Source organism: Gossypium raimondii, chromosome 11 (genome assembly GCF_025698545.1).
Source record: "Gossypium raimondii isolate GPD5lz chromosome 11, ASM2569854v1, whole genome shotgun sequence".
NCBI classification, from domain to species: domain Eukaryota; kingdom Viridiplantae; phylum Streptophyta; class Magnoliopsida; order Malvales; family Malvaceae; genus Gossypium; species Gossypium raimondii.
The window spans coordinates 53,458,511-53,474,091 of NC_068575.1; the positions used below are offsets into that span (position 1 = coordinate 53,458,511).

Here is a 15,581-nt window from a genome sequence, read left to right on the forward strand (position 1 = left end):
ATCAGTGACTAGTACGTAATTTTTGAAGATTAAATGATTGAAATGTAATTTTAAACATAGACTAGGGACTGTTGATGTAATTTAAATGCTGATGCGAAATGAAGATTGCAGGTGGAGAGGAGGCCTTCGCTTCCTTATTAAATGGAATAATAACATTTTTAGTAGCCCGAAATTATTAACAGTTCAATTCAAGTCCTTTTCAAATGAAAATTTAACTTTGATTCCCAATTTTTTTTAAAATTTTATTTGGTTTAATGCATTATTTGGGGTTTGATCTCAGCATGTGTTCTCACATTAAGGAATAAACTTTTTAGGGTTCAAGTTAGTCCCTAAATTGATAATTGTTCTCACATTGAGAGCTAATTTTCTTTCCAAGTTAATCCCTAATATTTCCTTTAAAAATGTTAGGGAAAAAAATTCAAACCTCAATATAAACAATTACCAAATACAAAGACTAACATAAACAACAACAACAAAAAAAGAAATTAAAGCCTATTGCCAAATTTGATGACCAGAAATAGGGATTAACCCATTTTATTTTCGCTTCAGCACTAAAGTCCTAGCTTCTGCAGGTGGATGTATGAGGGTACCATCTGTCATGCTCTAGTTTCAGGCTTCGGTTGTTGCTTCCTCCCGATCGATATTTGTGTACAATTAAATCAATCTCATATAAATTTCAAATTTACTTCTTTACTTTTATTTTTAAAAATTTAAATCTTTTTTAACTATAAAATTGAAGTCTAATTATCAAATTGGTTAATATGACATTTTGTTGATAGTAACATAATCGAAAGGAATGTAATTTAATAATATTAAATGTCTAAGAAATAGGGATTAAATTTCTAAAAATAAAGTTGTAAATTTACAAAGATGTCATATATTTGTTTTCTTTTTCTGCCCGCCTTCAACTATTATTGAGCCAACATTCCACACGGGTCATGGTTGTAACTGCAATTTCTTAAAAAAGAATAAAACGAAGATGGAGAAGTAAATGTATTTATAAAGGGTCAATGTTGCCTTTGAATAAACCAGACTGGAAAAGCTTTCAAAATCCCCAAAAGCAAGAGGAGGTTGGTGCAGAAAGAAAACCCAGGGTGGTCTGCATAAACAGGAACTGAGTATATAGTATATGCTACTCTTTTAATTAATCTTTTCTTCTTTTCTTTTTCCAGTGTGTGGTATGGTATAGGATTACATGATTTTAACAAGTAAACCACCAATAACATCTTCAGTGTGACATTAACAACTTAAAAAGAGTTTTAGGACAACTCCAAATTTTTCATCACCCAACACAAAAAAGGACGTCATAATATAATAATACTTCAATTATCGTAAGTGCGGCACTCATCTGTCTCCGGGTTGTCTTTGCAATAATTCTCCAAAGGATCGTTGTCTTTCTTCTTGTCCCTCGCGTGGCTGGCTGCTGCACTCAGCTCTTCCACCTCGTCCCATGCCGCTACACACTCTCCGCTCGCCGGGTCATCCGAGCACGCCTCCTGTGCTTCCTTGACGCTTTTCTCCACCTTCTCCGATATGCTATCTGGGGCAGCTCTCACTGGCTTCATTACCTGCATCCGCCTCTGGGACTGGGACACCCTTTTCCAGGGCTGGCTTAGGGTTGCCACCTTGACGGGGCCACCCTTTTTTGAGTCCCGTACGTTGGCTACAGCTCTTAGGCTTACGAGGCTAACACTAGACAGGGTTGCCATTGTTGCTTGTTTGCTTTTGGATTAAGAGAAGAAAAGTTGTGCTAAGGTTTTCAGGAAATGAAACGATAAGAGGAACAGGGATTTTAATTGGTAACTCTAATGGTTGCTGAACGCACATATCTTATCATCATTGGCCCAATAATGAATTTCCACGTTGGAGAAAAGCACAGATATTTCCAATAATTTGCTTACTAATATGCTAACCAACGGCCACTCGTTCGAATGTTAAAAATCTAGGACTGCCGATTTTTATTTTATTAGCTTGGTCCGAAAGATTTGGTCTCTTGGAACCAACTTGTACGATGCCACGTAGGAAGGGTCTGTTTTGGTGGCATGGCTGTCATTTAAGTGCAAAGAGTATTGGTGCAGATATGAGATACTTCAACCCTGATTTTCTCTAAGATTAGGAAAAGGTTAGGGTGGGATAGTCTTATTTGGTTCCGTTGCACATTCCTAAGCTTTCTGCCATAGCTTGGATGGCAATTCTGGACAAAGGCAAACTGCCATTGGTATGAATTTGGAGAGTGATTGGGGAGAGAGCTGGAATTGAAAGGGAAATCTTTACAAACTTGCTTTCATTTGGATAAAAAGGATTCGTAGCCCAAAGAAGAAGTAAAATAGTATTAAAGAGATGAGGTTACATACTGTCTTTCTATTATTTGATACATGTAGTCTTTCTTTGGAAATTATCTTTGTATTTTCACAAATTTAAAATTAGTTTTTATATATTTTTTATTTTAGGATTTAATTCCTCAATTTTTCGGATTTTAATTTAAAATTCAAGTCTATTTATTAAAATAATTAGATTTATTAGTGTAGCATTCTGAAAAAAAAAGAAAACTCAGTTGGTGGCACAATAAATTTAAAAAAATAAGTTGCAATAAATCTAACCTATATTATTCATTATTAACCCTTACAATTAGGTCCCTAATAGTTTAAACATAAACGTTTCAAGCTAACCCATTTCATCTCTTTCATAATTTTCACATAATCAAGTTGAATCGTTTCATGTTTCTAAACTCACTTCTGTATTGACAATTTGAACAATTATTAACAAATGTAAAAACTAATCAATGGGTTGATTAGTATAAACTTTGTAGATCAATAATTCACCCTATGCCATAAAAACTTGAGGAATTTATTCTCCTTTCTTCTTTTTTCTGAAGAGTAAAAAGATAATGATAATAAGCATTCATTCTCCATTTCTTCTTTCTTTCTCTTCAAACTTAAAAGATAATTTCTCAGATCTCTAATTTCTTTTTTCTATTCGAATGACCGTAAGCCTTATAGCTTCTCATTTTTTCCTTCATCAAGCGGTCACTCCATGCATTAGTGGAGGATGACCTTATCAAATTAACCATCCAATTATCCCATTATAATTTGATTTATAAAAAGAATATCACCACTAAATACAGTCGGTTCCCCTTACACATATCATGGTCAAATTACTATTTAGGTCCTCCTTCCATTCCTAAAGTCCTTTCATATTCTCTCTTCCACCAATACATTTAACTTGATTAATTAAGTAAACTTAATTATGGATTTTATAGGGCCATGATTTAATGATAGCCTCGATAGTGGAACTTTTCACGTTCATCATTCTAAGTGTAGTTTAATTACCACTTAAGGCCAAGGCAAAATTATCACTTAAGTCCCCTCCCATTTATACTTTCACTTCTTGATTCTTTAACAAGTTAATTATTGTACTATTTTTAATATTCTATTTAATTGACTACTAAATAATTTTATTTTCTAATTTTCGTACTTACTTTGTAACTGTTGGATAATTTTTTTTAACGGTTCAATTTAATAAATTTAGATCACAAAACTAACTTTTCTTACACAGATAAAAATCGGGTCGTCGTCATTCTTGGACGTCACAAATGCCATGGACCATGGATGTTATTTGGGGCTTTCTTCTCTTATTGGCCGCGATGAGAAACAAATCTTTAGCTTCATTCGGGAATGTAAGTAACTCTATAAAATTGAATAAAAGAGAGAAATACTGAAATGAAAGGCTGATTATTTTGTATTCATTGTGTGCTTGTAACAGTACAAAGATAGAACTTATATAATGACAAAGTATGACTAACTGTTGCTAACTAATCCACTGGCAATATACTAGATTTTGTTAACAGACTAACAACCTAACATTCACATACTCTAACATTCACCCAGCTTCTCAATAGGTAAGACCCGAAGCAAAGAACGAAACCGAGTAAATAAAGAGACAAACAAGGGTTTTTTAAAAATGCCAGCAACCTGGTCACAGGTTGGTACTTCACCAACAATGAGCGAACCGTCAGCTACCTTTTCACGGATAAAAAATAGATCAAGTTCAACATGTTTGAACTTGGAGTGTAAGACCAGATTGGCAGCAACCGCAACGATGCTAGAATTGTCACACCAAACAGTAGGGGAATCGACAGAGTGAATCTGTAACTCAGTTGGTAGGGAGACTAACCATGTAATATCACTGGTAGTGGCAGCAAGACTTCGATATTCTACTTCGCTGTCGACTGATAAATAACTTGTTACTTTTTCGAACACCACGAGACAGGCGTATCGCCGAAATACACACAAAATCCTGTTGTAGACCAACGATCATCAAAATCCAATCCCCAGTTGGCATCAGCATAACCAACGAGAGATAGCCTGTTGGATGGACGAAAAATTAAGCTATGATCAATAGTCCCATGTAAATACATTCAAAGCTAACAAATGAACTGAAGTAGGTGCATGCATAAACTAGCACACACGATTTACAACATAAGCAATACCAGGCCGGGTAAATACTATATATTGAAGAGCACCGGCAAGACTGCGATACTCTGTAGGATCAACAAGATGCTCGCCCTCATCTTTAGACAATGTGGACGAACTGATCATTGGTGTTTGAACACTCTTTGCATTAGTCAAGGAAAATCCTGTCAAGAAGATCTCTGATGTACTTGTGCTGGCATAAGTGTGGATTTCCAGTGGCAGATCGAGTGAATTCAATACCTAAGAAGTAATGAAGATCCCCCATGTCCTTCAGGGATAACTCATTATGTAACAGCTGAATAAAACTATTTACACTATTAGTCGTGCTCCATGTAACAATAATATCATCCACATAAACCAGAACATAAATTACAGATTCGGTCGTTACATGAACAAACAAAGATGCATCAGACTCAGACACGAGAAATCTGTTAGAAACAATAAACTGCTTCAATTTGTTAAACCAGGCACGTGGCACTTGACGCAGCTCGTACAATACCTTTGTTAGATGACACACCAACTGCTCTCCAGCCGGACCAGTCTGAACATAACCTGGAGGTTGTTGCATGAAAACTTCGTCAGTCAGATTACTATTTAAAAAGGTATTATTAACATTTACTTGACGAAGTTGCCAACCACGAGAAACAACAACCGTCAATGTGGTTCGAATAGTCGTAGGTTTGACCACTGGGCTAAACGTTTCCTTGAAATCACACTCAGGAACCTACGAACACCCTTTCGCGACTAGTCGAACCTTTCGTCAAGCAATTATTCCATCAAGATTTTTTTTAACTTGAAAAGCCACTTACACCATATCACTTTCCGTCCATAGGGCAAAGAAATAAGTTCCCAAGTGGAGTTAGCCATAAGTGCATCAAACTCTGCTTGAACTGCAAGTTTCCACTCTAGATCAGCAAACGCCTCTTCAACTGTGCGTGGTTCATAGTCAATGACCTCAACCATCAGAGCATTGGGTTTAAAACTATCAGCCTTAGACCTAATAACCATATTATGAGTATTGCCCAGTGGAAAGATGGAAGATTCGAGGAGCTCAAATTCGAAGCAGGTTCCTGAACAGATTAACCACCAGCGTCTGTTGAGCCCGAGAGTCGAAAATCTGCATGAGTAGTTCCTAATGCGGTCGATGAATCATTTAAAGTGGATTGTATGGAATTAAAGTTAGGATGGGATGGTAAAACATCAGTGGTTCTCTCACTTGTCACAATAGGACATGAGACAGTAGACTTAACAAGAGGAACTTGCGTGGAGACAGTTGGGCTAGAACTAACTGAAGCCATGGTAGATAGAGGAAACAAAAATCGTCGTTCATAAAAAATAACATACCGAGAAATAATTACATTACTATCTGGTGTGAGACAGTGATACCTTTTATGTTGAGAGCTATATCCCAAAAATGTACACGGATGAAAATAAAAATCCAACTTGTGGCGTGTAAACGGACGCAAATATGAAAAATAACAGTACCCAAATACCCGTAAATGATCATACGTAGGTTCATGACCATGAAGGATCTGATAAGAAGACTGTCATTTCAAGACTGGAGTAGGTAGACGATTTATAAGATAAATGACACTATAAAAGGTATAACCCCAGTAATCCATAGGTAGATTGGCTTGGGCTAAGAGAGTAAGACCAGTCTCAACAATGTGTCTATGTTTTCGCTCAGCTACTCCATTTTATTCTGACGTATGTGGGCAGGATAAACGATGAAGTATCCGAAGATTATTCAGAACCGTCGTGAATGCACGATACTCACTACCCCAATCACTTTGAAACCTTTTAATGCCTTTCCCAAACTGAGTTCAGATTATTTTCTAAAACTAAAGAAAACACTCAACTGCTTGAGGCTTACGCTAGATAAGATAAATCCAAGTAAATCGATTATACATGTCAATGAACGAAATATAATACAAATTATTGCCACATGTAACTGATGCTGGGCCCCATAAGTCGGAGATAACCAAGTCAAAAAAAATCCTTATATTCAGTAGCAGAACAGGAAAAAGACACTTTATGAGATTTCTCCTTTTAACATGCAGTACATATATTATCAAGGCACAATTTATTAGAAACAATTTTGCACTTATCGAGAACACTTTTAACAACTGAAGCAGACATATGACTAAGTCTGCGGTGCCATAAAGCAAACACATCATCACCATCACCGAAGGCCTGAAAGCTAGTGTTGAGAATAGACGGATAATTGACTATGGAGTTAGAAGTAGCAGGCAAAAAATAATAGAACCAGTCACGAGTGTGGCCCCGCAGTAAAACTTCTTGAGTCAGGATGTCCTTAACAACACAATACGATGGATGAAATTCAAAAAATGCATTATTGTCCCTAGCAAACTTAGATACCGACAACAAATTCTTCTGTATATTTGGCACGCATAGAACATTAGACAGATAAAGTACCTTACTCGTTGTATGTAAATTATAATTTCCAACATACGAAATTTTTGTAAGAGTCTCATCACTCATAAGAAGAGGAGATCTGCCTGAGTATGGCATGGACTCGTGCAAAAGCAGTGACTTCTCGATAGACATTGTGTGTAGCCCCTAAATCAGGACACTAATACGTGGTCCTACAGGCATAGGAATATAAGAATTTTCATTGTCAAAATTAGACCCATATTGAGTGGTATTGGCATTGGACTCAGAGGTGGTCAAAAAATCAAAGGTATTAAAATCAGGAATATATGTCAACCCATCCAAGGTGAGACGCCAACATCATGAACCTGTACCTTTGGTTTAGTTTACCACTGCACTCCATGATTTTGTACGAAAGTATTACCAGTTGCCTCAAGCCCAACAAGATTGGTATTTAGCCCATTATTCTGGCCAACAGTCGGGTCCACATTAGTCAACCTACCATAAGAGCCAAATTTGTGGCCTCAATTATGTGGCCTAGACATACAAGAACACCCAAAACTATGCGACCCGATTTGAGGATCCCTAGTTGGCGGTATTGAGGACACTAAAGAAGCACCATGTAGGGCTAGTCCACCAGTGGGATCAACCATGAGGCCTGCGTCATCAACATATATTGAAAAAGGGTTAAAAACCCTAGCAAAAGGCTGAAACGACACAGAAACATTATTTTGCAAATTTCCCCACGCAAAGCCAGATGGGTACGCCATCGAGGCCACCACCGAAGGGACGATGCACTGTCCAAGACCACCGAATAAGATCGAACCACCGCGTCCACCAAGCGAGACCAAAACACCATAAGCCGACGACCACCATCCAAGCTCGCCAAATGTTTCATTAAGCGATCCGTGACCAACATTTCCAAACGGTGCCATGGCCAGAGCAGATGCTCTTCCATAATCGCGATTAAAATAGTAATAACACTGTTGGGCTAAATGTCTAAATCGGCCACAAATCTGACATTTGTTGCGGGACTGAAAACCTCTGCCATGATCGGCAAATGAAAAATGACCACCACGACCAGGATCCACCATCGGCGAGGACGAAACGGGCTCCACAAGATTGGCATAAATCGACAGTTCTTGAACCGCACGGATTTGTCACGTCTCATATTCCAACAATATGTCAACGAGACGTTGAAACGACGGAGTTTCAGTGGAGAATGACGCAAAGGTAAGGACGGCGTCAAACTCCGGAGGTAGGCCTACAAGAATAATCTCAACTTTTTCTGCCTCTGAGATTTAAGAGCCAGAGGCCTCGATCAATGCACATGTATTCTGAATTTTTGCTACATATTATTTGATTGAGAGGTTACCTTTCTTAAGGGAGTGTAGATCGTGATGAATACAAGATAATTTTACACCTGTGACTGCTGCAAAGAGACGAGTAGCCGTGTTCCAAACATCACACACCGTTCGAGCATCTGTAAATAAAGGTACCAGTGAAGGATTAATAGTAGATAGTAACTAGGAGGCAAGTAATCGATCCTATTGAACGAATGCTGGGGCATCCAAATTTAGAATGAGAGATTCCTTCGGTGACTGCACAAAACACAGCGGAGCAGGTAACGTGCCCTCTAAAAAGCCAGTCTGTGATAGCCCGAAATAGGGCCTAATCGGAATAGTGGTTTCGTAACCACAAATCCGAAGTGAAATAGTTTAATTTTATAAATTTTTATTAGTTACTGATTGATTGAAATATTGTGTGAAAATATGGATAGAAAATTTTAATGCTTTAGTGCTTAATTGAATTTTTAGGACTAAATTGAGAAAATGCAAAGTGTGTCTAATTAGTGATTAAATGACTTAATTGAATTATTGCATGAAATTGGAAGTGTTTATGTGGCAATTAGACCATGAATTAGTGTTATGGACACAAAAGGGTATTTCTAGAAAAATATCTAAGTAATGGGTCAAGGGCATTTTGTCCAAATTGAATAAAGACAAAATAAAGATGAAAACAAGTGTTCATCTTCTTAAAATCAGACGTTTGCTGCCAAAAAATTCATGTCACCATAGCTAGGGTTCTTGAACTTCCTAAGCTTAATTGTAAGTGATTTCTTGCCCCGTTTTTGATTATTTTCGTATTTTTATGCTTATTGAAGCTTGAATTTCATGTTTCTACCATTTAATTTAAATGAAATTAAAGTTTAAAATTGACCCATTCATGATATAATTGTAAATTGATTAGTGATGTTAGATAATGAATGTTTGAAGTGTTAATTACAAGTTTTACTAGATGAATTTTGATGAAAATGTTGAAAAGGGCTAAATTGTGAAAGATGGTAAAGTGTGCATAAAGTTGTGATTTTGTGAAATTGAGGGCTGTTATGAGCATGAAATATGATTTAGTGAAGTTTGAAATTTAAAAATTTAGTGAATTTTATTTTTACGAGCTTAGGGACAAAAGTGGAATTTTGAAAAGTTTAGGGAAAAATGTAAATTTGCCAAAATGTTGTGTATGAATTGTATTTGAATGAAATGTTGATAAAATGTATTAAATTGTGTTAATATAGATCAAGAAAGAAGAAATAGTGGAAGTGATCGGGAAAGAGAAAGTTATCGACTAAATTACAAAAATAGTCGTTTTGCATCCGAGGTAAGTTATATGTAAATAATAGTTATATTTGTATAAATTGTGAATTATATTTGATATGTGAATTAATATTGAATGTGGAAGGAAAATTGTTCATGAATTATTCAAGTAATAAAGTGTTAAGTGTAAATTCGGTTGAACTTAGGAATAGAATTGGATACAAGTGACATGTCACTAGAGACCAGGTGTTACAGATGTTACAGTGTTACAGTGAGTCCGGGTGTTGGGTGATCTAGCATGTGTTGCGAGACACGACGACTTGTGTGAGCGAGCCCGTGGACATTTCAGTGTTATTGATCGGTGGTAGCCGGCTACATTTCGATGGTAACCGGCTACATATCGATGGTAACCGGCTACATATCGATTAATGGCACTTATGTGCTAAATCTCTACGTATCCGTGTATATTCCAACTGCTCAACGGGATTAATAATGAATTAAAGTGAATATGAAATGTTAAGTGTGAAAATGTATATGCAAGTGAATTGGTAAGATTGTGCATGTGTAAGTGATTGAAATTGCTAAGAAATGTTTTGATTAGTTATATGTTAAAAGTGTTAATTATTAAATGAGTAATTATTGTTTACATGTAACTTACTAAGCTATTTATAGCTTACGCATTTCTTCTTTTCCTTTGTTATATAGTGATTTGAACTTGATCGAAGTGGGGATCGTCGAGCTCGTATCACACTATCATAATCATCTCGGTATTATGTGCTTTTCAAAATGTTTAAACTATGGCATGTATAGAGTCTTAATCATTTTGAGCATGTTCAAATGATATGGCTAAGATTAGCTATTGAAATGGTTAGTAAAGATTATGTTTTGGTATTATGTATGTGTAAATGGTAACTAATTCAAAGAAGCAGTTTCTTTGACAGCAGCAGTGACGTGAATGTAAAATTCACCATAAATAGTAGAAATGGAATTAGAGAGTGAATTATATATGGAATTAAATCTTATCAAGTCTATTTTTATATGAAAGAAACGATGTAGGAAAAGGAATTCTGTATTTTGAGATATTTGAATTTTAGTGAGACAGGGTCAGAATGGTTTTTGAAGTCCCCTGTTCTGACTTTAGAAAATCATTATAAATTGTACAGAAATAATTATGGGTCATAATTTATATGTGTAGATTTCTTAGTGAGTCTATTTTCAAAAGAAACAAACGATAACATTATATGTATTCTGTACAAAGAGATAATTGATTTTTAGTGCCGAGAGGTCAGATCTGTCGAGCTGTGAAACAGGGGATACTTTAATGAATAAACTGTACTAATTGGCCAAGTCAAAAATTCTGAAAATTTTATGGTAAGTAGTAATATGAGTCTAGTTTCAGGGAAAATTTACGGATTTAAATTTTGAGTTCTGTAACTCGAGTTATAATTAAATTAGTGAAAGTCACGCAGGTAGACAGTTTTGTTGTGAACAGTGAATTTAATTTTAAAGGCAAATTTTTATGCTCCGAATCGGTAAGTTAAATTGGATAACATCTCTTACTCGATTCCGGCGACGGTCTCGGGTAAGGGGTGTTACATTTAGTGGTATCAGAGCTACGGTTTAGTCGATTCTCGGACTAACGTAGCGAGTGTAATAGACTATCTATACATGCCATAATTGAATAATGATAGTGTGACGACTCCTGACATCTTAAAATGTTTTTTTTATAGTAATGGATTCTAACCGAGATACAGCTGATGATGCTCAAAGTAATGTGCCTGTTGAAAGTCGATTTGAGACTCAGGGTCAAGGAGATGAGGCTCGAGAAGCTTTTCTCCAAATGATGAACAATTGGTACACTGAGTTTGTTAGAACTAATCCTAATGCTCAACCTCCTCCGCCCCCTCCTATTCCTCAAGTTGTTCCCATAGCTCCTCAACAAACTGAAGTGTTAAGATTGTCAAAGCCTCCAGTGGACAAAATTCGAAAGTATGGAGCCAAGAGTTCGAGCTAATGTAAATGATGATCCTGAAGAGCGAGTTCGGCTTGATAATACCATCGAGTGTTGGATGAATTATCTTGTACTCGAAGAAAGTCTCAAATGTGCTATCTCATTGTTGAGGATTCACTTATAATTGGTGGAAAATTTTAGTGTCGATGGTGCCTAAAGAGAAAGTTACATGGGATTTCTTTCAAGAAGAATTACGAAAGAAGTATGTGAGTCATTTTCATTGATCAAAAGAGAAAAGAGTTTCTTGAATTGAAACAAGGCGCATGACGGTAGCGAATATGAACGAGAATTTGTCAAATTAAGCAAGTATGCCCAAGAGTGTGTATCTAATGAAGCTACATTGTGCAAAAGGTTTGAAGATGGATTAAACGAGGATATCCGATTGCTAGTGGGAATTCTTGAAATTAAAGAGTTAGTAGTACTAGTTGAAAGAGCTATCAAGGTGAAGAATTGAGCAAAGAGAAAAGAAAGGTGGAAAGTGAAGCAAGAGATGCAAGAAAAGATCAATGGGCAAGTCATTTCAATTTCAAACGAAGAAGTCTAGAGAAATGAATACTCGATCGAATGTTTCTAGTGTGAATTTTCAAAGAGATCGAGGAAGACAATATTCAGGTTCCAAAGCTCAGGCGACTTCTATGGCAAGTGTAGGTAGTGTTAAACCTACTAGACTGGAATGTCAACATTGTGGAAAACGACATTTAGGGGAATGTTATTTAATCAGCCGAGCATGTTTTAAATGTGGATCTCAAGATCATTTTGTGAAAGATTGTCCAGAAAGAGAAGAGATAGAAAAGTTTCAAAATGTGAGATCGAGCAGTGTGACTACTAGAGGAAGACCATCGAGAAATGTGGGGACTGGAACTAGTGGTAAAGGTGTAACAAAAGACACGACTGTAAGATCTGAAGTGGGAGCTCCAGCAAGAGCTTATGCCATCCGAGCTAGAGAGGAAACATCTTCCCCCGATGTGATCACTGGTATATTTTCTCTTTACGACACTAATGTTCTTGCATTGATTGATCCTGGTTCTACTCACTCGTATGTATGTATGAATTTAGTGTCTGATAAGAATTTGTGTGTTGAATTGACTGAGTATGTGATTAAAGTGTCGAATCCTTTAGGCAAGCATGTGATAGTTGATAAAATATGCAAAAATTGTCCTTTGATGATACAAGGTCAGTGTTTCCCTGCCAACTTGATGTTGTTGCCATTTGATGAATTTGATGTTATTTTGGGGATGGATTGGTTGACATTGCATAAGGCCAAGATAGATTGTAGTCAGAAAATTCTTGAGTTGAAGTGTAGTAGTGGTACAGTTCTTCGGGTTGAAACAGATAAGTCAAATGTGATGCCAATTGTGATTTACGCCATGTCGCTCGAAATGTTTGAAAATGGTTGTGAAGCATATCTTGCTTATGTGTTGAATACAAAAGTGTCTCAAACAAAGATCGAATCGATGCAGTGGTATGTGAATATTTAGATGTGTTCCCGGAAGAGTTGCGGGTTTGCCTCCGATTAGAAGTAGAGTTTGGTATTGAAGTAATGCAGTCTTGCTCCAATATCGATTGCTCCTTACGAATGGCACCAACCGAATTAAAAGAATTAAAAGTGCAATTGCAAGAGTTGATGGATAAAGGATTCGCGGACCAAGTTATTCTCCGTGGGTGCTCCGTGCTATTTGTGAAGAAAAGGATGGGACATTGAGATTGTGTATTGATTATCGTCAACTTAATAAAGTGACAATAAAGAATAAATATCCATTGCCCGAATAGATGACTTGTTTGATCGTTAAAGGATGCCACAATGTTTTCCAAAATTGATTTGAGATCCGGATATTACCAATTGAGGGTTAAAGAGTCGATGTGCCAAAGGCGCTTTCGAACCCGGTATGGTCACTATGAGTTTCTTGTAATGCCTTTTGGTCGACTAATGCTCCAATATTTTTATGGATTTGATGAATCGGATTTTCGGCCCTATTTGGATAAATTTGTGGTGGTGTTTATAGATGATATTCTTATTTATTCTCGAAGTGAAGTGAAACACGCCGAACATTTAAGAATTGTGCTCTGATTCTGCGAGAAAAGAAATTATTTGCTAAATTTAGTAAAAGTGAATTTTGGCTCGGTGAAGTTGGATTTTTGGGACATGTTGTCTCGGAGATGGCATTCGAGTGGATCCGAATAAGATATCGGCAATAGTTGAATGGAAGCCTCCAAGAAATGTATCCGAAGTTAGGAGTTTTCGGGCTTAGCGGATATTACCGTCGATTCGTAGAAGGTTTTTCGATGATAGCTTCACCGATGACAAAATTGTTGCAAAAGATGTTAAGTTCGAATGGACTGAGGAGTGTCAACAAAGTTTTGAGAAATTAAAGAAGTGTTTAAGCGAGGCACCGGTGTTAGTGCAACTTTGAGTCGGAAAGGAATTTGTTGTTTATAGTGACGCGTCGTTAAATGGGCTTGGATGTGTATTAATGCAAGAAGGAAAAGTGATAGCGTATGCTTCTCGACAATTGAAACCGCATGAACGAAATTATCCTACCCATGATTTAGAGTTGGTCGCTATTGTCTTTGCTTTGAAGATTTGGCGTCATTATTTATATGGTGAGAAATGTCATGTTTTCTGAGATCATAAAAGTTTGAAATATGTTATGACACAAAAGATCTGAATTTGCGGCAAAAGATGGTTGGAATTGATGAAAGATTATGAACTTGTAATAGATTATCATCCGGAAAAGCCAATATAGTTCTTGATGCTTTGAGCGAAAAGTCTCTTTGCTTTGAGAGCTTTGAATACAAGATTAACATTGATGAAGATGGATCATTGCTTGCGAGTTAAAAGCTAGTCCATTGTTTCTTCAAGAAATTTATGAGGCTCGAAAGTGGATAATGAATTACAAAGAAAAAAGACTCGATGTGCGATGGCGATAATTCGATTTTCGGATTGATTCGGATGGATGTTTAATGTTTCATGACGAATATGTGTTCAAAAATGTTGATTTAATTCGAAAATTTTGCGGGAAGCACATGATAGTCGCTAGCGCTTCACCCCAGTAGTGTAAAATGTACAATGATTTAAAGAAATTATATTGGTGGCGGGTATGAAACGGGATATCTCGAGTATGTGACAAAGTGTTTTGTGTGCCAACAAGTAAAAGTGAACACCAAGTACCTTGAGGTTACTTCAACCTATTATGGTGCCCGAGTGGAAGTGGGATAGAATTACTATGGATTTTGTTTCGGATTGCCATTGTCACCGAAAAAGAAAGACTCAATTTGGGTAATAGTTGATCGATTGACTAAGTCACTCATTTCATTCTGTGCGAATGAGTTTTCACTTGACAAGTTAGTGAATTGTATATTCTTGAGATAGTTCGATTACATGGTGTGCCTGTGTCTATTATATCTGATAGAGATCCACGGTTTACTTCAAGGTTTTGGAAGAAATTACAAGAGGCATTGGGTACTAAATTGAATTTTAGTACAGCATTTCATCCCCAAACCGATGGACAGTCTGAAAGAGTAATTCAAGTGCTCAAGATATGTTGAGATGTTGTGTATTGGAATTTGAAGGTAATTGGGAAAGATATCTACCTTTGGTGGAGTTTGCATATAATAATAGTTATCAATCGAGCATAAAAATGGCACCTTATGAAGCGTTGTATGGACGAAAGTGTCGGACTCCATTATATTGGACTGAACTTAATGAAAATCAGTTACATGGAGTCGATTTGGTAAAAGAAACTGAAGAAAAAGTGAAGATAATCCGTGATTGTTTGAAAGCTGCATCGGATCGACAGAAGTCGTATGCGGATTTGAAAAGAAAAGAGATTGAGTTTCAAGTGGGTGATAAAGTATTTTTGAAAGTGTCTCCATGGAAGAAAATTTTGAGATTTGGCCGTAAAGGTAAATTAAGTCCAAGATTTATTGGCCCGTATGAAGTGATAGAAAGAATTGGTCCAGTGGCTTACCGATTGTCTTTACCACCGGAATTGGAAAGAATTCATAATGTGTTTCATGTTTCTATGTTGAGGCGATATCGATCGGACCCATCGCATGTGATTTCACCGACTGAAGTGGAAATTCGATCGGATATGACATACGAAGAAGAGCCGA

At 36.7% G+C, this 15,581-nt stretch overlaps 1 protein-coding gene across 1 annotated transcript; it reads right to left on the minus strand.

Annotated features, from left to right (window-relative positions):
- Positions 1–1,121: 1,121 nt before the first annotated feature.
- On the minus strand, positions 1,122–1,776 carry LOC105802954 (calvin cycle protein CP12-2, chloroplastic). Its single transcript, XM_012634875.2, has one exon. It carries the CDS (start codon positions 1,707–1,709, stop codon positions 1,323–1,325), a length of 387 nt encoding a protein of 128 aa, XP_012490329.1. The 5' UTR covers positions 1,710–1,776; the 3' UTR covers positions 1,122–1,322.
- Positions 1,777–15,581: the final 13,805 nt, after the last annotated feature.

What these genes read in the sequence shown, in the direction of transcription:
- LOC105802954 (XM_012634875.2), bottom strand. Translation starts at nt 1,709, where the DNA reads ATGGCAACCCTGTCTAGTGTTAGCCTCGTAAGCCTAAGAGCTGTAGCC.